This window comes from Lepisosteus oculatus, chromosome 1 (assembly GCF_040954835.1).
Source record: "Lepisosteus oculatus isolate fLepOcu1 chromosome 1, fLepOcu1.hap2, whole genome shotgun sequence".
Taxonomy (NCBI): Eukaryota; Metazoa; Chordata; class Actinopteri; order Semionotiformes; family Lepisosteidae; genus Lepisosteus; species Lepisosteus oculatus.
Genome location: NC_090696.1, coordinates 60262023 through 60288786, shown reverse-complemented (window position 1 = coordinate 60288786; position 26764 = coordinate 60262023). Strand labels below are relative to the sequence as shown.

At 37.8% G+C, this 26764-nt stretch overlaps 1 protein-coding gene across 1 annotated transcript; it reads right to left on the bottom strand.

The window, feature by feature from the left end:
* Positions 1-5035: 5035 nt before the first annotated feature.
* LOC138239395 (transmembrane protein 271) lies at positions 5036-7508 on the bottom strand. Its single transcript, XM_069190955.1, has one exon. The coding sequence runs from the start codon at positions 7100-7102 to the stop codon at positions 6311-6313; it is 792 nt and encodes a 263-aa protein (XP_069047056.1). The 5' UTR covers positions 7103-7508; the 3' UTR covers positions 5036-6310.
* Between the last annotated feature and the right edge of the window lie 19256 nt (positions 7509-26764).

The window sequence follows — 26764 nt, the reverse complement described above, 5'->3', positions numbered from 1 at the left end:
CATCACTTCTGCTTGAATGTCTGCATCTTTTGCCCAGAGCTTTTGGTTTATGAATGTGCAGTATCTTGTGTGTGTTCTATGTTTAGTGTTTTGCTTCACTTGTGTCATTGTTGTGTTGAGGCATCTTGTAATGTTTAGATGAGGTTCTCCACTAAAACAATATTTTAGCCTTAACTCATTGACAATGCTTTAATACATAATCAAATTTCAGAATCTTTAGCTTCACTAATCCAAGATATTCACCTCTGGAAAAAAAGAGGAATTATATAATTAAAATTATGGATGGTGAAATTGCTGCCGGCATTTTAAAAAACAAGTGTTATATCTCCAGCAATCCTGAAACATGGTGAAAGGTCACAGGTTATTTAAAAAACAGTTGGATAAGTTTCATAGGTGTGCCTCTCCTGTAGCATTAATACAGAACATCTACAAAACATATTTAACTTGTTCTTCTGCTGTGCAGTTGTATCTTGAAGAACCTATATGACAATTACAGTGCCTTGCAAAAGTATTCAGATCCTTCAAATATTGACCCATTTTGTGAAATTACAAAATTATACATAACATTTTTTTAACTTAATATGTAATTCCAAACCTGAATGCTTAAAATGATAATTGCTAAGGTAAGTTGCAGTAAATGTCAGCCAAAGCTAAAGACAATAAACTGAAATATGTTGATTACACAAGTATTCAGATTCCCTAACACAATATTTAATGGAAGGTTTTTTGGCACCCATTATAGCCACAAGTCTTTTTGGATGAGCCATTACCAACTTTCTACATCAGCCTGTTGCAATGTTTTCCCATTCTTCGTGGCAGATTAGCTCAAGTTCCCACAGGTTGCTTGGGAATCACATATGAGCAGCAGATTTCAAGTCTTTGCAAAGATTCTTAATAGGATTCAATTCAATTCAATTTAACTGGGGTACTCAAGGACATTCACTTTCTTATTCATAAGCCACTCCAATACTTCTACTACTTTGCCCCTGTGCTTTGGATTTTTGTCCTGCTGAAAGGTGCATTTATGTCCCAGTTCTACTGTAGGTCTGAAGCAGGTTTTCCTGCTTTGATTTGACAGTACTTTGCACCATGTATGTCCCCATCTTTTTAATGATCACATTCACTATACCCAAAGAGATATTAAGGGTCTTTGAAATGCTTTATACCCTTCTTCTGGCCTGTGCCTTTTATACACCTTTATCTGAGTTGTTCTGTAAACTTCTTGGTCTTCATGGTTGAATCTTTGTTTGAAATTCACTGACTGAAGGACCTTCCTGAAATAGGTGTATTTTACTATATAATCAAAGGCTGTTCAACTAATTGTGTAAACCATTAAGGTATTTTCTGCACCTAAATTCATTTAGGTCTGCCACAGCAAAGGATTTGAATAGTTATGCAATAATGACTTTTTTTCTTTCATATTAGTTATATAATTACTGGTTTCTGTATATTTCTTTAAATTTGTGGAGTAGGTTATGTATATAACAAATTTCAACTGCCAATTCAAAGTGTCATTACTGTACCCTTAAAAAAATAAACTCTGTGCAATGTTTTATTAAATGTGTAAAAGGGAAAAGTGACATGATAAGCAATTTGGAAACAAAGCTTATTTCTGACAACTTTAAACAAAAATCAAGGCTGCTTTTACACATCATAAACTTTGCATTCGACCACCACCTATCTGACTGTTAGTTCACATTGTTTACTGTCCTTTCCTTCAAAGAGAGCTTTGCCATTCAAAGTCAAAAGTTTCACTGGGATAATTTGAAAGAAGTAATTTGTAAGTCTCCAATACAGACATTTTGGTTATATTCTGCAACACGTTTTACACTATGCTCAGTTCCACAAATAGTTCTTGAAAAGCACAGCAGACCCTAGTTATCAGAAACTACTGTTTAAAACACAAAATCAGTTGCTTTACAGCACAATTGTTTTGTTTTCTCACTAGGAAAAAACACACAAACATTTCTTACTAACATGGCTCTTTTGTTCAGTAATGGTTTACATCTGTTATAAAGATACTGTGATTATCAAATTTTCTAGACTACCTTTCTAGATGTTTTAAACTCCTTGTTTTGAAACAACCGTTTCAGAAGTTTTAAGACAATCCTGAATCATTTTAGGAAATGCATCAGTTTTTTTATTTATTAAGAAGTAACAATCAACAAGTTACTGAAGTCTCATGCTAACTTGGTCCTGTGTAAAGATCTCATTAAGGTTCAATGTACAGTAAGTGGGGCTTAATCCTTACTCTACAAATTAGCTTTTATCTTTAATTACTCACGGTTAACTAATGGTATTTTAGTAACATGATGGAGCAGTGCAATCATTGAATGTTTTTCCAAAATTAATGTAATAATCCATTACTTGAATGGTGGGAATGAAATATAAGTGTTGCTTTCTTCCCCAAGCTGTTGCTGGCTGATTCGATTACTTTTGTTGTGTTTAATATACAGTACACACACATTTGCAACTGTTTTTCCTGAGGAAAAACACCATTGCTTGTGTCAGGACCTGGAAGACTGCCAAAGTTGGCTGTCTGTTCACCTATATGGGAACTGTGTGAAGCCCCATAAACAAAATGATACTTACAAATCCAAGAGCTGAACAGGAATAGTTCAATAATAACATATTAGCATGAAGGTTATGCGTTCACTTTTAAGCACAGAACCCTGCCAGCATAAAATAAAAGGCATTAAAAATCCTATCAGACAATTGATATCAGACACTAATCAATGCGCAAAACTAGGAGAAAAGGATGTGTTTTTGTCTTCCCATTTTAATACACTGGAACTCTGGGACTTGGGATTTGATTTTTTTTTCCTCAAGAAACAGCTTTGAAAAACTGCCCATCAGTTAAGTAATGTACCAGTTTTAATGGGTCTATAGATTTTTTGGCAGGGGTTATCTGAAAACTAAACATTCCAATCTATTAACATCAGGCTTGGGAGCATAATTAGCTACTATATACTGTATAAACTTGATATAGAGGTTAATTATGACCCCCTCTTATTTGTAACCATTCTCAAGTACAGGATCTTTGCCAAACCAACACATTAAATGATTGACCAATTTGACAATTTGCTCTATTTTATAACTAAGCAGATGTCTGTACCAAACACCTTTACTGGAAGAGTAGAAGAGCTGGATCAGTAGTTTTGGAAACAATTTTTATGTTTTATTTATGGTGACACACATCAATGAGAAGGCTGCTGACTGCAATTGCATTGAAAAGACTTTTTAAATCAAATTATTTTGCTGTCTTCATTAACTGGCCTAGAAACTAAACCGCAGTTCAAATACATGTTTCAATGGAAAACTCAGGTTTCCAAAACATAAGATTCATTTTTATCTTTATACAGTAAGTATTGCTCATCCATGCTTTGGGAAATTGCATAACTCCAAAAAGTAAGTTAATTGTTTGCATTTTCATTTGTATACTTAAATGGGTCTAATGACCACTATTTTTTTCTTTTCCAAATTCTTTTCAACACACTGACTTATTCCATGAGAGCAGTGGGGAAACGTAGTATAAGTAAGCTATCAGCACAGTACATTCTGTAGACATGTTTTTAACATATCTACAGTCATAGGCTGTCATTAAGTATTGTAAATATGCATGTGTTAGAGGTATTGTATCTTGCTTTTTATGCTAGTTGTATAGATTTATATCTACACCCCCATACTCAAAATAAACACTGAGAAAACTAAGGCATGACTATCACAATGTTTGCATAAACACTAAAGTAGTTAAATGAGAAACAATAATCCAGAAATCCAATTAAATTAGAAAAGGAAAGTTCAAATTTAAATTAGAGTATATTTGGCTACCAGTTAAAATAGGAAAAACATGTTCACAAGTTAGTGTACTGTATGTGTAATGTTAACTAACCAGGTGTCAGGAAAAAATAACAAAGCCCTCACTGACAGTTAACTGAAAACACACAAAGCAAAGGTCATTGTTGTCACTGGAGTAATAACAAAAGTAAGGAGAAAACAAGTTACACTATAAGTGTTTATTAACAAAGGCATGGCAGTTGTTAAAAATCATGTCTTCTTCTTGTTAATTATCTAAAACGTGTTTCAGATTTATCACTCCCTTCATCAAAGTTCTTTTCCACACAGTAAATACAAGATTATGCTCTTGTTAAGGTTAATTGCTTTATGGGCCTGCAGAATTTTTTTGTCATATTGTATAATGTCAATGGCTCAATGTACAACTTGATCATGTTGTAAATTCATTTTGACAGAACATGCAAACAAATACATTATTATGTTGCTGTTTCTCAATATAAAATTAAAATAATTTATCTTGAGGAAAATACAGTATGTATTGCAGAAACTATTAACTGATACTGATAACATGCTTCCAAAAATAATGTATCTTACAGCTTACTAGGGAGCCTTGAGTCTTCAGAGGTAGATAGCACTTAATCATATATTTGTTTACTTCGTCCTTTCCAGTTTTGTGGGAAAAGGAGATACTATATTACAGTACCTGATCGCAGAAAACCAGAAACATCACACCAAAGTTAAGACGAAGATTCAGCTGCCGTGCAAAATAAATGCTGAAGTCGGAAGTCTTTTGACAATTAGTTATACCCATTTTCGTTTACCTGCTGTAACTGCTAAAAGCCAGAAACTCAGCAACGTATTTCTCCAAGCAAAGAGAAATCTGAAGCCCACGTTCTCGACACAGTGCACTACTGTACTTTGAAGTACCGTGGAGAGCTCCGTAAGTACTGTACTTCATCAAAATAGTTTATGGGGGTATTAATTTCCATTGTTGGTGGCCAAATAGCATGCTGAAAAAAAAGGCTTTATAGTGTCACAGTTGTTTTTATTTATCTATTTCTGTTGCACTTGTTTAGACTCAGTCTGGAGATGTGTTATGAATTAATTCTATAATTATGTATCTAGCCACGTACGACATATACTGTAGAAAACTTAAAATGACGTATGTCCTTATGTGCTAACACAAAATCCTGCCTACTAAACAACAAAGGGAGTTAAGAATGGTAAACGTTAGACAAGCTGAAATATCTCACCGTCAACGATGAGCGCAGGCACATTTTTATTAAAACTTGTTACATCTGCTACGTCTGCAAACAGGTTTGGGAGGGAAATTTAAAAAGTAAAGTGCAAATACATTCGTATATAAATATTAAACTCTGTATATTATCGATATTTTCCTAATTAGCTGAGTTCATTGCACATTTGTAATACTTATACATATTATAAAAGCGCACATAATTTTCTAATGACATAACCTTCTTTTAGCTCTTTTAACCCGTGGAAATCCTTAAATATCACAGCAACATAATAGTACCAATGTCTTCGTAATATATATACATATAACTTTAAACGTACTATCAAGATGGAAAGTAACCACATGTGGAAAACCATATAACAGAAATCAAGAATACTTTTCATTGCCCTGTTGTTTAATATTCCTGCGAAGACTCAATGCAGCATTTCTGAGAATGTAATAAAATGTTAAACATTAAAATATTTATGGACATTGTCTATACACAATTTCTAACAGTTATGATTTAGCTGAAGAGGATGTCATACTTAGTAGGTAAAGGCAAACAGGCGAGAGATGTTACTTGAAAAAATATTTCTGCGTTAATATTGTAAAATGAAACGCCATTCTTTATCCACGTTTCACAAACTTTTGTGCTTGTAGTTCACGCAATTTTAATTTAAACGAATACATTATATCACCATTTATTAATATCTTAGTAATTAAGCAGGCCTAATACATATTATGCTTTCATTATCATCATATCTCACTGTGCGTCAGTTTTCATATTAGAGGACTGAAAATGACGAAACTTTTATTAATACTGTATGTGAAACAGAATCAATGTTTCAAAAAACCTTTACACATACACATCAACAGAGTGATATGAAAATGTAAAGAATCTATAATTGCTAAAACAGAATTCCTACAGTATGTGATTTTATGTGTTACTAATCGCAACATTCTTACCGTTAACTTTTTTTTTTATTTTCTCAACTGAGTTTTTTTTTAATCCACATCGACTTCCCCGAACAGCTTTAGCTCAGCGGCTTGAAATTATGCTGTTTAGGGGAGATCTGCAGTTTTCTACACCGAGAAAACGTATGCTCCTCCTGCTGCCTTTAAAAGTTAGAAAAAAAACGCTTTGTTGGAAGAAAGGGTGAGGATTGTAAGATATTATAACGGCTTATTTCAGTGTTAAAGATTACAAGGTCCCAATTGTGGTGAACAGCAAATGATTGTCACTGCACATTCTTGCCCGTTTGCAACGTTTGAGACGAGGTGCTATTTGTTGCTGGCTTCCCCAGGGAAAATGTCTTCGTATGCGGGTGGCAACTCGTTTGGAAGAGGGTATGAAAAGGGATAGGAATGGTTTAGTTCTGGGTCGCTTGGCGAGTAGCCTGGGAGCTCAACCGAGGGATGGCCACCACAATGTACCTCCACGCCTGCCTCATCAAAAACATTGAAAACCCCTAAATTAATGTAAGAAACAGGCTGGAATTCCCCGACAGAAAAGTCCTGTTCCTCGTTGAATAGAATAGCCCCCACGCTTTGTCTCTGAGAAAGTCTCCGTCTGTAGAACTGAGCCGATTTATACCTTTTGATGATCACCAAGTTTATAAGCCCCAACAGACATTCCAAGGTGTTAAGAATGGTGGATACAACCAGACTCCTTTGATAATCCTTTAACTGCTCGCAGATGGGATTTAAATCCAGCGAGTCCAGACAGTAGTGGGAATGTTTTCTCTCGACCAGGGACACGGTGTCGCCGTCTATCACGGCTCCCGAGAAGGCAGTGAGAATCCCAAGCATGAACACCAAGACACCCAGGAGGAAGAAATTCTGGCTCCCCGGCTTTTCTTTGCAGCATAGCAGGGCGAACCCGAGCAGCACTTGACCAAGACAGACCAACACTCCAGAATAAAAAGCCCCGGCCGCTGTTCCCAGGTGAAAATGCACTTTTACCTCTGTGCCCTGCAAGAAGCATTTGATTCCGACAGCTACGGCACTCAGGGCACAGACTAAGAGGAGGCTGTTGGAAACGACGGCACACAGTCCTTTCCCACTCAACTTCATTATATTCCTCCTCTACCTCTCCCGTTTCCTTTCCCTCCTTCATCCTCCTTTGTCCTCCTCATCAGCCCTTCTCGGAGAGCTGTCAGATTGTGACATGATTCGCCGATGATTGCTCTTCAAAACGAGGATCTCTCGAGCTGCTCGCTCTCTCCCCCTTTCCCGCTGCTTCAAAAATGGATTAATTATTGATAGTAAAAGCGGTCTCCTTCTGCAGAAAGAACTTCTGATATCAAACCTAAAGGTAATGATTAACCTCATGACATCCACCCCCCATTCACATTATGTAAGCAACCACATCGCGAAATGTAATATCTGAAATAAAAAAGCAGATTGGTGAAAGCCAGTTCCCAAGCCTTTCTTGTGCTATGAGGGATCATTTTCCATAGAGATCATACAGCCTGTCGGACTGAACGCTGCAGGGGGAGTACTGCTACTGTATGCGCGCAGAATAACTTAGAAGATTTAACACAGTTGAACTTGGCTGAAATTGCAAACATGCGGACATGAATATCATTCATAATACAGACATATGTAATTGTGAATGCTGTTCCAAATCATATTTCCACCTTGAGTGTAGCAAAGTTTCACGCAGTTATTCAACTTGGAAGGGAGGTGAAGGTTGGAAGGATGAGGTATTAAATACCAAAATCCTGACACCCCTTGTACAATATTTATAGGCCTTGATTGCCGCACAAGTATAGATCACAGCCAGTTCTTATATGAGGAAAAATTACATTATGTTTTATTTTCAGTGAGATCAAGAAGTGACGCCAATGATACGGTGGGTGTAGTTCATTGTGATGCCTCTTTGGAAACAAGCAAATACAATAAACACAAGGAAACATTTTGGTTCAGCAGTTTCCCAGAAGATTATGTTCTAATGAGGTGACAAAACCTGCTTACAAATGTGATTGGGTAGCATTATGTTGTCATTACCTGACTGACTGCGGTTTTCCTGTGCTATATTTATCCCCGTCCCATGTTTTTAATTCTTCTGCCGAGCGAGGATTGCACGTAATAAAAACAGTAACCCATGTAGCGAAGGTTTATATTTTACTTCAATTGCTAGAAAAGAAGTTAGCATTCGTCTCTTTCGGCTTACTCTACAAAACGGTCGACGGGGTACAGGTTAACGGTAAACGCAAGAATTTGTGGAAATACTCGCGCGTTTGTGTGTTGTGTATATTGTTTCGTTCAACGCATACTTTTTTTGGTCTCCTAAGGAGTAAATGAAAACACCATTCTTCCCTTATATCATGTCCTTAATATGATAAAGATACTGCCCTGCATCATTTGTCCTTGCTGCCAGTTTAGGATCGATATACATTTATTTCAGCTGAATCAAAGCTTTTTGTCTGCTTTGAAATTATTTTCTTTACAAGTAAACTCCATTGTGAGACACAATTCCATTGTGAGTCAAGCGATTTTACCCAAACCCCTCCAGTCTGAACACGAAATTCAATATTCCTCCTAAAATCAATGTCTTAAATAATGTATGTTATTAGGATGCTTGGAATCCAGTGCTATCTCAATACAGTACGTGTAACTTTACTAAAATTAACGCTCGGGTTTTTCCTCAGCAGCTGAGGCAAAATGTTCAAGACAGAAATGGTTTTACTCACTGATCACTCAAGGATACAGTATCTGTACGGGTTGTGTGAGTTATGGATTTGGGGTGGAAGAGAGGATATAAATATATACACTTTTAAAAAACCACGAAGCTCCGAGTGGCATAAAATGTAACAAACAACATTTTAAATATGTAACAAGCAGACTTCCATTTAAGGCTACATCATATTCTGTTTTCTCTAATGCGCTGCTCGTAACATATTCTAACGCATTGAACCCCCGTTGCGTTACAGTATGCTTTCGGTGCTTGAAATATGCACAAATAGTGCATTAACAGTTGAATATTAGTTTAACAGTTTTGGTTAAACAGTTTTTAACCGTTTTGGTTATGTCTTCCTTCAGATACTGACACTCGACACAAGATTTGTACACACATTTCTGGTTACGCGTGAAAGTTTAAAATGCCATGCAGCCTATTTGAATGGCTGGCTTTCTTATTTTACAGATGTGGGATTTCTTCTCAGTTACATTGATACTGTATGAATAAATAGAAAAATTAAACTGGTTTAGTTTAATATGACGTCTAAAAAGAGCAATTTATGGCTATTGGATTGAAGAAGCGCTTCAAATGGTAATTTACTGTGAAGTGCGTGTTATCACGCACCCTAATTGATTCTCATGATGAAAAGCGGTTTCATTAAGCTGGGTGTTGCTGGATGAAATTTATTGAGTAACAAATATTAATCCCCTTATGTTTAATGGGTTTTGTCAAACTCTCTAGTGATTTACAGTATATGGGTGAACAAGTTGTGTCAAGCAGCAATGCACCACCTGTTGAGAAAATTGCATTCCTTTTTTCATTTACTTTTCGAGTTCCTTTCTCGGACTCTTTTTTAAATTTTGACATACCTGTACAACAACAGTGTCTTTAATCTTTTAATTGTTACTATTTTTATTTCTACAAACGCAAATCCTTGCGCATATTGTTTCAGTTAGTCCGGTTTATGGAATGTTTTCTTCAGTTTTAGTGATTTATTTGGTTCAGGTTATGACAGTGCTTCAGCCGTTTCATTTTTTTATTATAATGAAGCAGTAACAAAAACATTCAATTCAATTCAATTTATTTTGATATAGCACCTTTCACAACAAGTTTGCCCCAAGGCACTTAACAAAGCTGTGTGACAGTACATGACGTTACAATACTGAAAGAGAAAAAGCCAGAAGATAACGGAGGAGAGGATCCAAAAACTCTGTAAGGAGAAAAAAAACCTCTAGGGGTCCAAGGTCAACTGGTTGCCCAACCCCTCTGTGCATGTTAACATTATACAATTATACAAAACATCCCATAAAAGGGATAAAGAATACAATAATCTCCAAATTTAAAAAAGTTCAGTTCGGGGAAAAAAAATCCAAAATTGCAGCTATGTAACAATAAATATGTATTTGTTTCTATCAGTTTCTATCAGAGCCATATCTGTGTAAGGATACACTCCCCACTAACCTGCTAACACTCAAATTTTAGGTTCCTTTTTACTGTACTTTTTCAAATCTCTTAGGGGCGCTATCCTTGGTACTGAATTACCTGACCTACAGAAACTAATGGAAAATAATAGTAATAATAATTGCTTACACTTATAGTGTGCTTTTCTGGACACTCCACTCAAAGCACTTTACAGGTAATGGGGACTCCCCTCCACCACCACCAATGTGCAGCATCCACCTGGCAGCCATTGTGCGCCAGAATGACCACCACACATCAGCTATCAGTGGGGAGGAGAACAGAGTAATGAAGCCAATTCATAGATGGGGATTATTAGGAGGCCATGATTGGTAAGGGACAATGGGAAATTTGACCAGGACACCAGGTAACACCCCTACTCTTTTCAAGAAACCCCCTGGGATTTTTAATGACCACAGAGAGTCAGGACCTCGGTTTTACATCTTAGCCGAAGGACGGCGCCTGTTTACAGTATAGTGTTCACGTTACTACACTGGGGCATTAGGACCCACATGGACCGCAGGGTGAGCGCCCCCTGCTGGCCCCACTAACACCTCTTCCAGCAGCAACCTTAGATTTTCCCAGGAGGTCTCCCATCCAGATACTGACCAGTTCATTATTAGAACTCGGACACAATACATTCTGGGTCTGAGAAAACACCGGAGTTTGAAAATGGTAAGAATCAAGAAGCTCTAGGAATGTACTTTGAATATATCTCATTTAAAACATGGAAAATACACTATCAAGAATGTACATGGACCACATAGCTAACAAAAGATGTGAGGTGTATTAGGTGAATGTTATTCTAAAGCTAACACAAAGTGCAAACACCTTTAATACAACAAAAAGTAATATACAATATGTATTTAACCGAGGAGCACTAATGAAAATAATACAGTATATGAACTTTTTCTCACTGAAAAATCATTCATAATAAATCAGTGTCAAAATAGAAACTGAATGGAATTGATTTTAGAGCATTGTTTCATAAAGAGTAATTAGAATTTGTCTGGTATACTTAGAATTCTAATAAAACGAATCTACTGAACCAATAGCCAAAAACCTTTCCAATCTCTTTAATTGAAACAGGGCATCAAAGATTTGAGTATTATGAATATTACAGCCTTTTTATTTTTCTTATGTACAGGGGCAAATCCTTGGAGGTTTACAGATTTATATTTTATAAGTTAATCAGAATCATGATTTTCACTGCCATTTATGGTAAACAGATGTTTCTTTGTACAAGCAAAGAGGTGTGAGACAAGTCTTAAAAAACAAATGTGCAAAAAGGAAAACTATAATGATGTGCATCATAAATGCAGTGCTCAATGGATTAAAGGATTTTATCATGAATATCAAATGTAGATATCAAACAGAAAATATGAACACAATACAGATGAAAGAAATCATTCGTTTTCTGTATGAAAGAGGGCACACTTGCAGTAAAATGAAAATTAGTATAGGAGGTAACCATGCCCAGACCTGAATAACTTCTGGATAGTCTTCTGTGGGATGTTGTACCAACCTTCCTGTGAAGCTACAACTGGCTGACAAAGGCTGATCACACAGGTATTGGACAGTTGGTGTATTGGACCACTGTTTCATTAGCTTCAGGTCAGGAGACAAAGTTGACCACTGCAAGACTTTTTTTTCTTGAAGTCATTGCATTGTAATTCTTTCACTGCATGATTCTGTGCTGCCCTGATGGAACAATTGACACTCCAGAATGGAAAAAGTAACGGTTCAGTGCACTTAAGGTGTTCTTATGTTAGAGGAGATACCTCCTTACATCATCAGAATTCCATCAGCCTATCAGGTGGCTTGAACAATGCAATTGTCAAGCATATACAGCAGTTTTTCACATCTCCATACACAGTCTTTCTTCAGGTCTGTCAATGACAATATACATTTATTGTTGAATAAAAAACACTTCACTACTCCTTGTACTGCTATCTCTGTTTTTGTGCCTATAGAAGATGTTGATTTAATCTCTCAGCTGTCAAAATGTTTCCCCTGAATGTCCTCTGTACAGATCACTTTCATGCAGGTGGTAAAATAGCTTTCCTTTTGATGTGGATGTTATGTCTTCTCACAATTTTCCAGGATGCAGCAACAGCAGTCTGATAATTATTATAAAGACAGATCAGTTGATTTTTATGGTGCTGTGCTAGTTTAGTGACCCTCCGCCTTCCAAATTGTGGCCTATCCCTCACATAGATGGTTTTCTGTTTTTCCGCACTAGTCTGCTGATTGCTAAGGCAAAACATCTCAGATTCTGGGCAACATGGTACAGTAGGTTGCGTTCAATCATACCGATTACAGCAAGGCAATCTTTCTTACTGAAGTGGGGCCTTGTATTTTTCTGCTCTTGCATAAATTAAAGTTAGGATTTTTCTTGAGTTTCTTATCGTTTTTGGCAATTTTAACTCAACACAAATACCAAACACTAAGCACCTATTCTTGAAATCATGTGATGTGAGCTGAGTGTTGTGTTATCCTAAGGAACAATACTACTTAAACAAGCAAGAAGCGATCACTATTTAAAAAGTTAAACAAATGTACTGTATAATGGTATGTGCTTAATGCATTTACAAAGTAAAACATAGGCTGTTGCATTTTCATTGTGCATTATGCATTTTTAGGACCAAAAAATACATATATTTTAAAGTACATGTTGTAAATCTCCTAATTGTGCTTAGACATTAATATGCCAGTGAATACCTATATCAGTGGTATAATGAAACTGGAATGAGCTGATATTAAACAGCATTTTCTTGATTAGGTCATGCCGGAGTAAATTGGGGTTACTAGTTAACAGTTTGCAAACTGCAAAATATGAAAACATAAACTTTACAAACATAAAATGTATGTTTGAAGAAACATAAACTATTTGCTGAAAAACTTGTATTAAAGTGAAGAATGCTCCATTTAAAATATTCCATTTTGCCAAAGCTTTCGTGCTCACCATATGCATTCATTTTCATCCGTTTGGAGCCAATTTTCAAATCCTGCTCTGTCTCAAAGTGTTCTGGATATATGAGACCAGATGGCAGCCCTGGATTCTAAATGCCTAACTGACTTTGAAATCTGCTGTCTGTTTCTCCAGTCACGTTGCCCTCTAGTATTTAAGTTGTTCAGCACCCGAATCACCTCATGCATGTTATACATAGGGTGCACAGTTTGCTTTATAAATGCCTCTAATGACTTTCTTCAAGCCATTGCTCATACCTTTGTGACCTGAAAAATCACATTCAGGTTCGATTTCAAGTTTTGGCATCTACAGTTTTCGTACATATTATTCAGTGAGCTCCTTGCATGGCAAAGGTTTCCTTAAATGTATAGAGCTAACAAATGCTATAAGCATTTTTTTTAACAAATGTTTAGCAAATGGTCCTGGATTTGATTCTGATTGGGGTGCCTACAGTGTGAAGCTTCTTTTCTCACTATGTCTCCAGGGATGCTGGTTCCTCTCACAGTAAAGACATGCTGTCTACCTTAATTGGTATCTCTAAATTATGTCCTGTATGTGTGTGTTAGTGGATGTGTTAGTGTGTGTATCATGATTGCCTGGAGTCCAGTCTAGGGTGTAATTCCACCTTGTATCCTGTGCCAACGTGTTTAGATTCCAGCTCACAGCAAATCTCTAAGGAGAAAACAGTTACTGAAAATGAATGGATGGGAAATCAAACAGGCCAACATTGATTCCAAAAAACGTCATACAGACTTTTCTAACTGCACATCTTTTCATATATTAAGAAACAGGCACAATTATAAATAGTGTCACATATACTCATTGAATCTTTTCAGAGTTAGGAGAAAACAATTCCTTTACACCAACTGTCCCTAAAAAAATGTTTTTTGACCTTTCAATAATTGCACATAGTATCTCATAATTTAGTCCAATGTAGAAGGAGACTTTTATTTAATGTTCAGTCTTATTCACAGTCATTTTGCAATGGAAGAGTTTAATACTTGGATTGTCTAAAATATCTATTCACAAGTTGTAATTTATCTTCCAAGCACATACAGTACCGTGCAGTAATTACTGGGCAAGACTCCTGGTAGATATGGAAGTTGTATTCCTGTAGGTCCATGACTAGCGTGATCAGGTATTCTGTAGGTTGAAGGCAACCTCACAAATAAGATGCATTAGTGGTTTCAGTGGATTTTTAACTGCATTCATTTACATAAGTTCTTTTTCCCATGCCCCAAAGAGGTGTCTTTTGGGGAGACTAGGGTTAAGGTTAGACATGTGATGTTATCCAAGGATATGATTGCTGGCCTGATGCCAGATCTATAGCCTGCTGACGACTGATTCTTGCTGATGTTACTGGCCAGGGCTGCCTGTTGAGCCTCTAACACATTGAAGTACATCTTCTGTAAATCTCAGCAACCTGTCATGGTTCTGAAATTCACTCTGAATGGTGTCTGATGTGTAAATGATTAATCTTTTACAGACACTTTTAAGGTGACGTGACATGCATGAACAGTGAACAAGACTCTGACTGTACTCCTGGGAACTCAGGCCTCGTGTGGATTTCAAAAGATGGCAATGGATACATTTGCAAACCAAAATATTGCATGCACAAAATTTTCCAAAAGTTGGAAAAAAGACCACGCATGACCATGCATGTCTAAATGACTTATTTTATCACATGAGAAAGTTTTATTTGAAGGAATATGTTATCTGAAGGAGCACACAAATGTACAGGTTTATTTCTACGGAAGTTGATTAAGATATACTGTAAACACAACATTCAAAGATTTACCAACTAGAATTTGAAATCTATTTAGAAAATGGAAAAGCTGCATGAAAGGGACAAAGTTGTGTATACGTAAATTACTCTTTTGTGTTAAAAGAATTCCTATGTGCATTCTGTAATCCTCATTGTTCCCTTTTCCTTACTCATATTTACAAGGTTTTAAATTGTTATAACAAATCGTAAGAGTGGCACAGTGGCTAACTTTGCTGCCTCACAGACCTGGAGCCCTGGCTTCAATTCCTGGGGGTACACAGGGAACAGGGATAAACATAGAGAACAGGGAACAGGGATGAGTGTAGTGATGTTATGGACCCAAGAGTGAGGGTGTCACAGTTGTTTAGGGGGAGTGGCTGCCTAACTCCACCTGGGGCACAAGACAGGCTGGCTTTGTGGTGAGACCGTCCAGGGAAATCTGCAGCAGAGCTCCAAGTACTTGGGCCTCGAGGGGTGTCAGACAGTCCAAATTCCTAGTGGCCAGGCTCCGGGAGCAAAAACCAAATGGAGTAGTGGACAGTCCTCCAGATTCACCCAGGATGCTGACAAGTGGGCTACCTGGAATGGAGAAATTGAATGCAGGAGAGGAGTGCTGGGAAAGCAGGTGTGCAACAGGGAGAGCCACCTGTATCCAGAGCTTTGTTCTGTCCATAATGTAACACAGGGCTGAGAGATCCAATCTTCATGGTGGAACAGGATACTCATAGTGGGGGGATTATCCAAAAGGCATGCCGACTGTAGGATTGAGTGGTGGCACTGTGGCTAAGGATGTGTGCCTGTGGCTAGAAAGTTGCCGGTTCAAATTCCGTGGAATCCTACTCCGTTGGGCTCGTGAGCAAGGTCCTTAACCCCAGCTGCTCCAGGGGCACCGTATAAATGGCTGACCCAGCACTCTGATCCCAAGCTTCTCTCTCCCCATCTGTGTGCCCGTGTGTCTCATGGAGTGCAAGCTGGGGTATGCGAAAAGACAAATTCCTAATGCATGAAATTGTACTGTATATGGCTAATAAAGTGATCTCTCTCTCATAGGCGGGTCTTCTCCAAAGACAAGGTCAGAATGCACTAAGCCAAAGATTGAGCTGCGGGAGTCGTCTGCTATGGCCCTGGTCTGAAGCAGCGTCCAGACCTCTAATTCATGCTCATTCCTGCAGCCTCTGAACAGCACAGGCAAGGTCAGTGCTTCCAGAGGGAGCCCAAAAAACTGGAAACTAGGAAGAGGAAGGGCTTCGCTGGGACACTGAAAGCTGGCTCAGGAGGTGAAGTGTTGTACCCACCAATGCTCCGAGGAGAGGCAGGGTTTTAATACCCCAAAGCTCCTGCTGCTATGAGAGCTGTCACTACTGCCAGGTACAGTACAGTACTCCACATATCCTGTCTTTTCAGCAATCAGGGCAGAGTGAAAGCATGGCCCCTCCAAACTCCCTGCTGAGATGCAGCAGGGAGGGGAGGACATAGTAATGGAGTTTGTACAGTATGTTCTTTCTGTGTTTGTACAGGTTTCATCCTGTTACTCCAGTTTCTCCACACAGTCCGAAGACATTTTGGCAGGTTAATAAGTTTCTGGCATAGTTGGCCATGGTGTGTGTGTCTGTGTGTGTGCGCGCGCGCCCTGTGATAGACTGGTGTCCCATCCGGGGTGTATCCTGCACCCCTGCACTTATTCCTGGAGTGACCCTGTATTGGATAAAGCAGTTAAGAAATGGATGGGTGGATAATGATACATCCTGTACACTAACGTTATTCAATTAAACATATATAAGTCTATTTTTATTTGGTGTTGTTTCAAAAGAAATACGATGACTGAAATTAAAAAAAATCTTTACTACAGTATATTACAGTAGCTTCATCTGAAAGCTGATGTTGTATAAAATGTGTACTGTAAGACATCACCTGATGGAATTGATCTTTATGCTTACAAAGAGGAAAAAAGCTACTTTCTCTTTCTCTCTTTTTTGCATTTGTAATGTGTGTGTGTCTGTAATGAATTCATCATTGTCAAACTCCATCAGGATCATGATAAATAATTAACTATTAAAAAGGTTTCTTAAAAATAAGCATTACATGTACAGTATTTTGCATACAAAAAGCATTTCAGTAGCAAGGTCAGATCCTAATAAATTTGACACATGAGATGAACATGTATTAAAGGTACTGTATGTTTCCTGTAACTTGATTAGTTGAGGTACTGCTTACTTAATTGACCCAGGGAGCTGCTTCAAGGAGGATGTGGAGGCAGGAAGGGTTTGAGACAGATGAGCAAAGCAAATCTATTGTCTTTCTTGCCCTTTTTATGTAGCTATCAAATTATTTAAGTTGAACGTTTATACAGTATAAATGATTAACACTGTGACGTTTTAAAAAGTACAATCTAACTTGATTAATTCCCATTTAGCAGCAAGAAAATAAGTCTTCCAGTACCATTATATTATTAGACCAATAATTGTTTTTATTTACTTATTAATAGATATTTTGATATTTAGATTTAATTTTAACAATTGTTAATACACTAATATTAAAACACCTGACATTTACTTTCAAAACACTGTTATAAAATGTTATCTAACAAAAATGTTTTTAGCATCCTTTTTCTCAAATATTGAAATGGCCTCAAAAACAAAACAGGGTCGATTAATTGGTGGTCAAGTTAATTTCACGAGTTTTTTGTTGGTCTCATAATGGAGTTTATTTGCTAAAAAAAAGAATTTATCATTCCATATTAATGTGCAAGTTCTTGGTACAATTGATATCAATATTCAATCTATGCAGGATATACACTTTTTAACCTATGTTACAAATATAAAAACTGGCATATATGCAGGCCTTGCTAATTCAAATATTGTTATGCCTAAATATTGTTGATTCTTCTCCAATTAAAATACACCATATCATATATTAGATAATCAAAAACACAGGTAAGATGGAAAAGAACAGAAAATGTTTCCCATGAATTGTATCTCTTAAAAATTATCCAAGCAAAGATGTTCAAATAAAAGTGAATGTCATCAAGCATTATGTAAGCAAAGAGTATTTAATTTTTGTAGATAATCATCAGACAAGAAAATTGGCAAGATGTGGTAAACCTGCTTTAATTCAGTTGAATGTTTTATCCAGATTAGTATTTTCAGATTAGTATGATATCATTGGCTAAATGCAATGAACTCTAAATGTATATTTTTGTGTGTTTTCTACCGCAGAGTTTTATATGTTTTAAAATGATTTTTTCTCAATAGAAATTCAATGAAAGTCAAACTAAGTGGGTCACCAAATGTATTTTGAAATTACTACAACACATTAAACATTGACTCAGGGCCTTCCATTCTTCTTAGATTTGTTAAGAAATCAGCCACAAGAAAACTTCGCTCATCTGGGGAGCCAACATCAGGAAGTTGTACACTTTAGTGCTCATTTAGCTACATGGAAAATGGTGTCGTGAACACTGAGCAGTGATGCAGATGATTTTGTGATTCAAACCTCAAAGGAAATGAAGCAGCAAAGTAATCCAAGTTTAAGACACTGTGCTAGACCGATTTCTAAAAGGTATAAGCACTCTTGAGAATCTCCTCTTACACTTTAATGATTGCATGTCAGAGAGTTTCCGTATGGGCCTGTAAGAGATTTGGCACAGGGGGACTCTGGACCAAGCATGTTTAATAAGTCTAGCCTGCATCCTTCGATACCTGGGGAAATATTATAACGTCATTGGGTCAAATGGGTTGCATTTTGACATCTGACTGTCTAGTGGATAAGCAGAGGACTAAGAGGGAACTTTGTAGATATGTAGCATTTATAATCATCAGTCACTTACTGCATGCTTTTTATTGTACTTAACCTTTTCAGAGTCTTTTTGTGACACAATCAGTTTTGCTGTTCAGTCTTATCTATTCATGTTATTTAAGCTATCCTGTACTAAGAAATATCAAATCCAGTTTAAATGGCTGTGTCTTCTGGCTTCTATTGCACTCTTCATTAAGAAGACGTCTGTTGGGTTGACGTTTTCAATATTTTTAAAAACTTTTGAGGTTTTGAATACAGTACTTGTATCCAGTCCCCTCATGATAACAGTATCTCTATTCAAGACGCTTTTAAAGGGAAGGATATTTTAAAAATTCTCTTAGGATATGAACCTACAAGCATATCACAAGATGATCCAAGTCTATTTGGTATAGAGCACCTTTATCTACTCAAGTGGAGGAACAATCTTATCCATTTGATCTGGGCTTTCTGATTAAAACCCAGGCATTTGATTCAACAATTTGATTCAATCATGACTTTTACACATTTACCTTAACACAGATTTTGGGTGATGAGAAACTGAATGTTAGTTGGATGGCTTTTGGATCCATAACCATCACAGACCTTATCCTAAACTGAAACATTTGTGCAGCATTCAGCCTGCAAAATGTATTTGACGTTTTTGCTAAAAACATTAAATTACTTAGAGAAAAGGAGAAAATTGTAAAGAACTAAAAATATGAACCCACAAGGGACATGTGTATATATACTGTATGTATACTTTTTCCTTCCTACAATATATTTTATTAAGATTTACATAGGTCATCGTTGAATTTCTATTAACAAATTGTATTATTGTTAGTTAGAAGTCTAGTAAGATTGCTTTAGCAGACTGGTTTCATTTATGGGACCATGATATTACAGAAATTCAAGTGAGCTGGCTTAAGGTTAATACTAAACCTGAACCTTTCAGTGAATCCAAAAGGCAATTCTAGAAACTGTACTAAATTGTAGAAATCAAAAGCATCAATTCACTTGTAACCATAGACAAAGCTTTAAATTCATTTCTTTTTATCTGTGAAGTCTGAAGTAAAGACCTTGAAGAATATGAAGAGGGTGAAAATACTGTATTTGTTCCTGTGTAATAGTTCTCTCTTATCTTTTCTTCATTCCAGAAAAAACTACAGTACAACCAAATATTCTACATTTAATAAACAATCCCAGAAATGTCTTTACCTTAAATTGTGAAACATTTGGTGTTTTTTTATTTGAAAGTTCAATGAAAAAAAATTGTAATTAAGCACAGTGAATCGAGGAATAGCTGGGAATTCTGAAATGAGTAAAAACATTTTGTCTGCTACTACAGAAAGCAATTCCGGGGCAGTGCTTTACCTTGCTATTTCACAATGACTGAAAACATGCAGTCAAGACATTCATCAGCAGAACAATATGGAGAAAAGTGCAGGAAAAAATCCTAGACTGACCGACCTCATTTCCAATTTAAATCCAACTGAGCATATTGAAGAAAAGTCAGAACATCTAAAGAATAGGCAAGAGCTCAAACTGGCTTCAACAAAGTATATGACATGATTATACAATGCACGATTTAATGAAATGCAGATTTTGTGTTATTATTACCAAGAAGGCATATGCAACCATACACTCATATTTACTATTACTTAAATTTACTTTAAGGAATACTTATAATCATGTAGTGTGCTCTCTGAAGGCACCAGTTCTGTAGGGTTTGGGCATTTACGGGGATAATTATTAATTGTAGCCGTAAATCACACAATGATTCTTTTGATGGCTTTAGAATCCAACCATGCGATATAACTCAAACAACGCACACACACAGGTACTAATACACGAGGATACATTTATTAATACATAGAATATGCATGTAAACCTAACAGATCTTATCGAGAGGGTTATCAGAATACAAAAGGTATACATATATCAAGAGGACATACGTTCAGTATATCATTCATTTAGACCGTTTCGTAAATGAACTTGGTTATAACTTCTACATTTGATACTCAAAACAAGTACAGAACTCTTAGGAATTAAATTGATATCAACTGGTTGGGATAAAAATTGAATTCTCGAGCAGTAATGCAGTGAAGTTGAATACTCATCCAATCTCTGGGGATTCAGATCTCCTGCGGGCTCTCTGGCTCCGTGCCAGGCTGTGCTGTGCGGCTTGCGACGGTGCACTGCTGATGCTCACTGACCGACTAGTTAGTGTTGGCTTTAATTAGCAAAGTTTGTGCACAGGAGAAAAGATGACTGTGGGTCCAAGCAAGTCAGGAAGAAGACCGGTTCGTTCCTGATGAAGCGCTAGTTCTGAATACTGATTCAGCTGTCCACAGTTCCGACCTGTTCATGAGGCTTGCTGCTGATGCTAACCTCGGGTGGATCCTCTGGTTACTCTCTGGCAACCTCCGCTCTCGACTCTTAGAACAAAGGAAAGTTCTGGCACTCGGACACACTGGCCGTTCCGTGGTTGTCCGCGCTGAGTCTCAGGATGGTCAGGAGGCGCGCTGCGAGAATGTCCTGCCCTTGGGAGCCTTCTGCTCCTGGGCCGTCCTGCCCTGGAATTCTCCTTTGAATTCCCTTTAGAATTGTCTGAAAAGGTCTCTCAGGCCCTCTGTGTTGCCTGTTTTTACCTAGAGGAGCTTCAGCTCGTTCATTGGCTGAAAGTTTCCTGGGCATCAGAGTCCCACGTGGGTTACTCGGCCCTACCAGTCCCTGATTGGTTGATCAAGGTGAGATATGAGTCACTTACTCCTGACACTTAGGAATGCAGTCCAGATGTCCAACTGGCACTCCCTAGACAGATAGGCGCCAATGGATGACCATTGATCATGATAGCCAGGCTTAGCTAAGTGCATCCCCCTTTGGGAGCTTGTTCCTTATCAAAAGAAAACATCTTTAAATCAGCCTGCATGAAAAGCTTCTCTGTGGCTGCACCACAGAGATGAAGAGAGAGATGGGGCCTCATTTGGGAAATCACCGCAACACTTAATTCTGTCTTATTAACGAGCTTTGCCGCTACAATCACAATACGTAGAATCACTTGAAATCGCTAACACAAAGTATGATGATTCAATGTTTGCATGGGATTACCTAAAAATGAAATAAAATATTGTACTAATCATTCATGTGAATCTCCTGATCACAAATGCTAATTGCTTAACTGTAAAGCCAAAATAACAGTTTTTACTCTGCTGTCCTAGTGCTCTTAATGGGCACTGTAAAATAGTTTTAATTTCTGGAGAGAAGTGAAGATAATTACTTTAATTAAGTAAATAATTACTTCAAATAGATTTAGCTAATTACTATACTTCAGCTAACTGTAATCTCAGATAGAAGGAATGAAGGGAACCCCTTCAACTCTTGAGGACTGGAGCCTGTCATCACTGAGCTTGTTTTATCTTTATCTATGTCAGTGACACTGACAATAATCTGATTACAGCAATTATCATTACTCTGTTACTAGTTTCATAGTGTGCCACAGAGGTTCGCAGTTTCAAGAGCTGTGAAAATAGTTTTTTGCTTTCCCTACGTGCACTCAATTACTTAATTGAACTTGGACAGATAAAGCGGGATTTTTTTCTATCCATAAGAGATTATTATTTTTGAGATAACTGCTAATCCTGCAGGAATGCCACACCCCAGGACATGAGATGTGTACTAATTTCACAACTAGTCTTATCAAGTTCCAGTCCCTGCCTGAATTTCGACCTCCAAAAAAAAAAAAATGCACCAAAGCTATCATGTAAATTCAGGACAGTGTCTGATACAAGACAGTGTGCTCTTAGGAAATGGAAATAGCTGATCTGTTTTGAACTGATAATGTCAAGCTTCCAAAAGCTTCACCATTTTATCAAAGCAAAGAATTGTGTGCAGCACTATATAGAGACATGATTAAATCACATTTTTGTTGACTTCGTATTTCTACATTGATTCCACGGCTGGTTGCTATGGCTGCAAATGGAAACAGACAATTTGCAGACGCAAAACATAGCAGAAATCTGTCATGTGCCAAATGAGAAAAGTAAACAATGTTTTGACACAATTTTTGCCCTAGTGGTCCCCCTAGTAGTTTCCACTAGTGAAAAAATAATGTACCTCTTCAAGAATAAAATTAAATTAACCACTGTGTAGGAAAACAAAACCAGAAATATACACACCCTGTATTAAGAATACATGAACAAGCACCTTGTACAAGTGTTTATGTTACATAAATTTAATGTTTCAGTGCAGGTTGCACCTGAAGTGCTTTCAATGACCAATGCCATTTTCCTAAATCACATAACTGAATCGGCCCTGATAATCTGGGTTAAAGGTCCTGTGCTCAACTCTAACCACTGACCATGTTACAGATTCCAGTTTGGATGCTGCAGTCGTATTGCTGTCAGAAGCATCTAAGCAGATAGTCATGCTAGAGCTAACAGTTCCCTGGGAAGACCAGAAGATGGAGAAATGAAAGGAAGAGAGCCAGGTAAGAAGAAGTGGTTAATCAGTGCCTTGGGAAGAGGTGAAGAGTGTAGTGTGAGCCTGTCGAGGTGGGATGCAGAGGAATCCCCCTGTAGGGCCTACGATCTATTAGGGGTGACCAAGATGAAGACCATCAAAACCACCACAGAGGCCGCAGAGTGATGGCAGTGGATCAAGAGGAGTGATTCTTGGGTTACAATGCCACCTGGACACAAGCTGAGGCTTGATCAACCTAGGCTGGGTCACCTGGACGAGCGTGTCTGAGAATCTGAAAATCTGAAAAACATGGTGACCCCAGATAACATCAGTGATGATGTGTCCAGTCGCATAGGTGGATCTATTTATCAAATAAACCCCTGAGCAAAGGTACTTCATTTATGTTATAAATACCCCGTTATATAAATGGATAATTATCAAGTCATCCCTGATTTTTCTGGTTAAATAAAGGATATAATAATGATTTCTCCATTTGGTTGATGTACTGTACATGTCCTGGTATCCTTCGTGAAGCATATTGAGTAGGGCTTCTCAGTTCTCAGCCTCAGGATGTGAGCACTCTCTGGGATTTCACTTTATCTGTTAAGTATCCAAAACCTTACGTGTACTAAATTGATCATCTATTTTAGCTGAAAAGCTGCTCACAAATTTAACTATAAAACATTACAACTAACCTGATCTGTAACTTTTTGTTTAACGAATGGAGTTTATGACAGAAGTTCAGGAGGAAGGTTAGATCCTAATCTCACACACTTCTGCTCACCCACATATACACAGTGAATCTCGCACCCAGGTCTCCCCTTCACATACCTCTTTTACGTCCCTGCCGTCTCCCATTAAACACCCTTGCAGCAGCTCCCCAGCTCTTTCCTCACAATAGTGAGGAGGTTCATCCTTTCCGACATCCGTGGCAGAATGCTGAGTCTCCTACTGACCCCGAGAGCGGCACTTTTTTGTTTTTCAGCAGTTTCTTTTTCTCTTGGCTTTTTTTTCTCTCAGCTCTTCTATTCTAATCGTGGGATGCTTTTTCCGACTCCTTTACCTGTGAGCGGGCTGCGGCCTGGTTTTCCTTGGGTTGTCATTCCGGCATTCGTGATTGAATGTTGAGCTGGCCCTCCTATCCTCATTGTTGGATATCACTCTGGTTATCCGTGCCTGTGAGCGGGCCATGTGCCTGGTTTTCCTTGGGTTGTCTTCTGCCAATATCAGTGTTAGTTTGGTGAGCCTTTTTTGCCATTCCTCCATTCTTATTGCTGGATATCACTCTGGATATCCATGCCTGTGAGCGGGCTGTGGCCTGGCTTTCCTCAGGTTGTCCACTCCGATATCAGTGATAGAATGTGAACTTGCCTATTGCCCAGTCTGTGGTATTTTCCCAGTGTTTTTGTGTTTTTATTCTTATTTTTTGCTTGGTGTTTTGATTTTTCACTTCCTGGTTTCCCCTTCTCTCTGGTCCCCCTGTCCCGCGTGTCTTGGAACTTGTGTATTTTTTGTGGTTTGTTTCCCTGGTCTCCCAGGTTATGGTTATTACCCTGGAGGAGGGGGCAGCTGTGGACTCCCGGAGGTTTCCTTTCAGTTAAATTAGGTTTTTCCTCCCCCATGTGCTGTGCAGCTCACTTATTTGTATGGGCGTCAGGAGCTGCCTGTGAAGATGGGAGTACTGTCATGCCCTCTGCAGCCAGAGGGCGCTCCTACTCTGTCCTGTCCCTAGTTTCCTGTGCTTTGCAGTCCTTCCGGTGTCTCTCTCTCTGGGGCTATAGGTCTCTCATTCACCTTTGCTCAGCATTGATGTTCGGATGTCCTGAGACCCGCCTTGTACCAGGTCGCCCCACGTCCTCTGCCTGAGGGCATTGGTTTCTATACGACTCCTGAACTGCTGAGCCCGGGCTACTCCCCCGTTCCGCCCCTACGCATATGGGTCTTTCTCTGCTCTCCTGCCTTTCCACAGTTCGTCCCTTCCAACATCCGTGACACATGGCTGTCACATCAAGTATTCTATACATATGTCATCGCTTTAGCGCATTTTTTATGATCTAACCAAACTACTGAAAAGGAAAGAAGAAAATCTGACTCTGCAAGACGTTCACTCAATTAACTTGTCAGTTAAGCAGGCAAGTGTTCAGCTATAACAAACACTATCAGACAGTGGATTCACAAGAACCAGAGCCCTGATCTTGAGGATGATGTTGGACCTATAAAAGTCTATTAAAAGTTTTAAACAAGACAGGTTGAACTGCACCCTCACTAACTATTCAAGTATTTCTATGCTATTAACTGACCTAGTCAATCAGGTTTCATTCAGTGCTGTTACCTTGCTTCTACATTCGTTGTACTTTTTTGTTCTCCAGTGTCTAAACTGCTTTATAGACTGTGAAAAAGGTTTTTACTGTGAAGATGGCATATTAATAGTGACCTCTGCAGTCATTTATTAAGGACAGTTGACACCAGCAATATAAAGTATATACAGGCTCCAACAAAATAACATCAGACACGCTGATGAATAATGCAATGCAAAGATAAGCCATATTACATCTAAAATGAGTAGTTGGCATTCTATAAAATACAAAATAATACAAAGCATCTAAATTGAAAGGTATAAATACAATAGATGTGTTGCAAGTGGAACTTTAGTTTTCACATTCTCTTTCTCTTAAGACAGTGATTGGCATGTGCTGAAATTGCCTACTGTCACACATGACCAATGCAAAGTCAAAGAGACAGGCAGATGCTAAATTACAAGAGAAATAGCCAATACACAAACCTCTACCAAGCTGAGGGTTCAATGAATAATCACAATCACATGGACATCTCAGGGATACCAGTTACTGAAGACAGTTTTTTAAAGCACATTATTTTTCTTTTTATCTGTTCTCACATCTGTTCCTAACCATGATATGCACTTTACTCTACTGAATAATGTACATCATGCAATCTTGGGAGGTTTTTTGGATAGTTAACTATTATTTCATCTGAATATGATGTGTATCTATTCAATTCTTAAGAAGGAATATCTTAAGATATAGAGCTCAAACAAGTAGTTTGAAAATGTCAAATTTGTTTAATGTAGTAAACTGTGAATGCAATTATTAGAATGGTGTATTATCTTTTATGTTGTTTCAAGCCATTGATAAATTTGCCAAATATATTATTGATCCTTGAGGAACCAGTATCAAAGATACTGTTTAGCTAATAATATTAGTGTGACCCGTGAATTCAACTGACTTACTACAAACAAATCCAAAAATGAGGTTCTTCAAGGAGTTTCTTATCCTTAACGGCTACAAGGTACTGTAGATAACAGAGATGGGAGTTCTTGAGAATCCCTTAAGAAGAAGTCCTCTCCATTTTAAGAAAAAAAAATCAAGAGGTTTTTCTTTTGATAAGAAAACATTTATAAAAGACAAGGCAAAAGGACACAACTTTTTCTTAATTACTCCTTATTGACTAGTTTAGTATCACAGAACATCATTTCCTATTTCCAAGACTACTAATGTATAAGCTCTCTGTCTTGTATCTGTAGCAATAACCTAGACACAGAAAATGGTATCACATTGCATTTATACTTTTTCAGACCTACCATAGCACTGCGATCAGAAATACATCCTT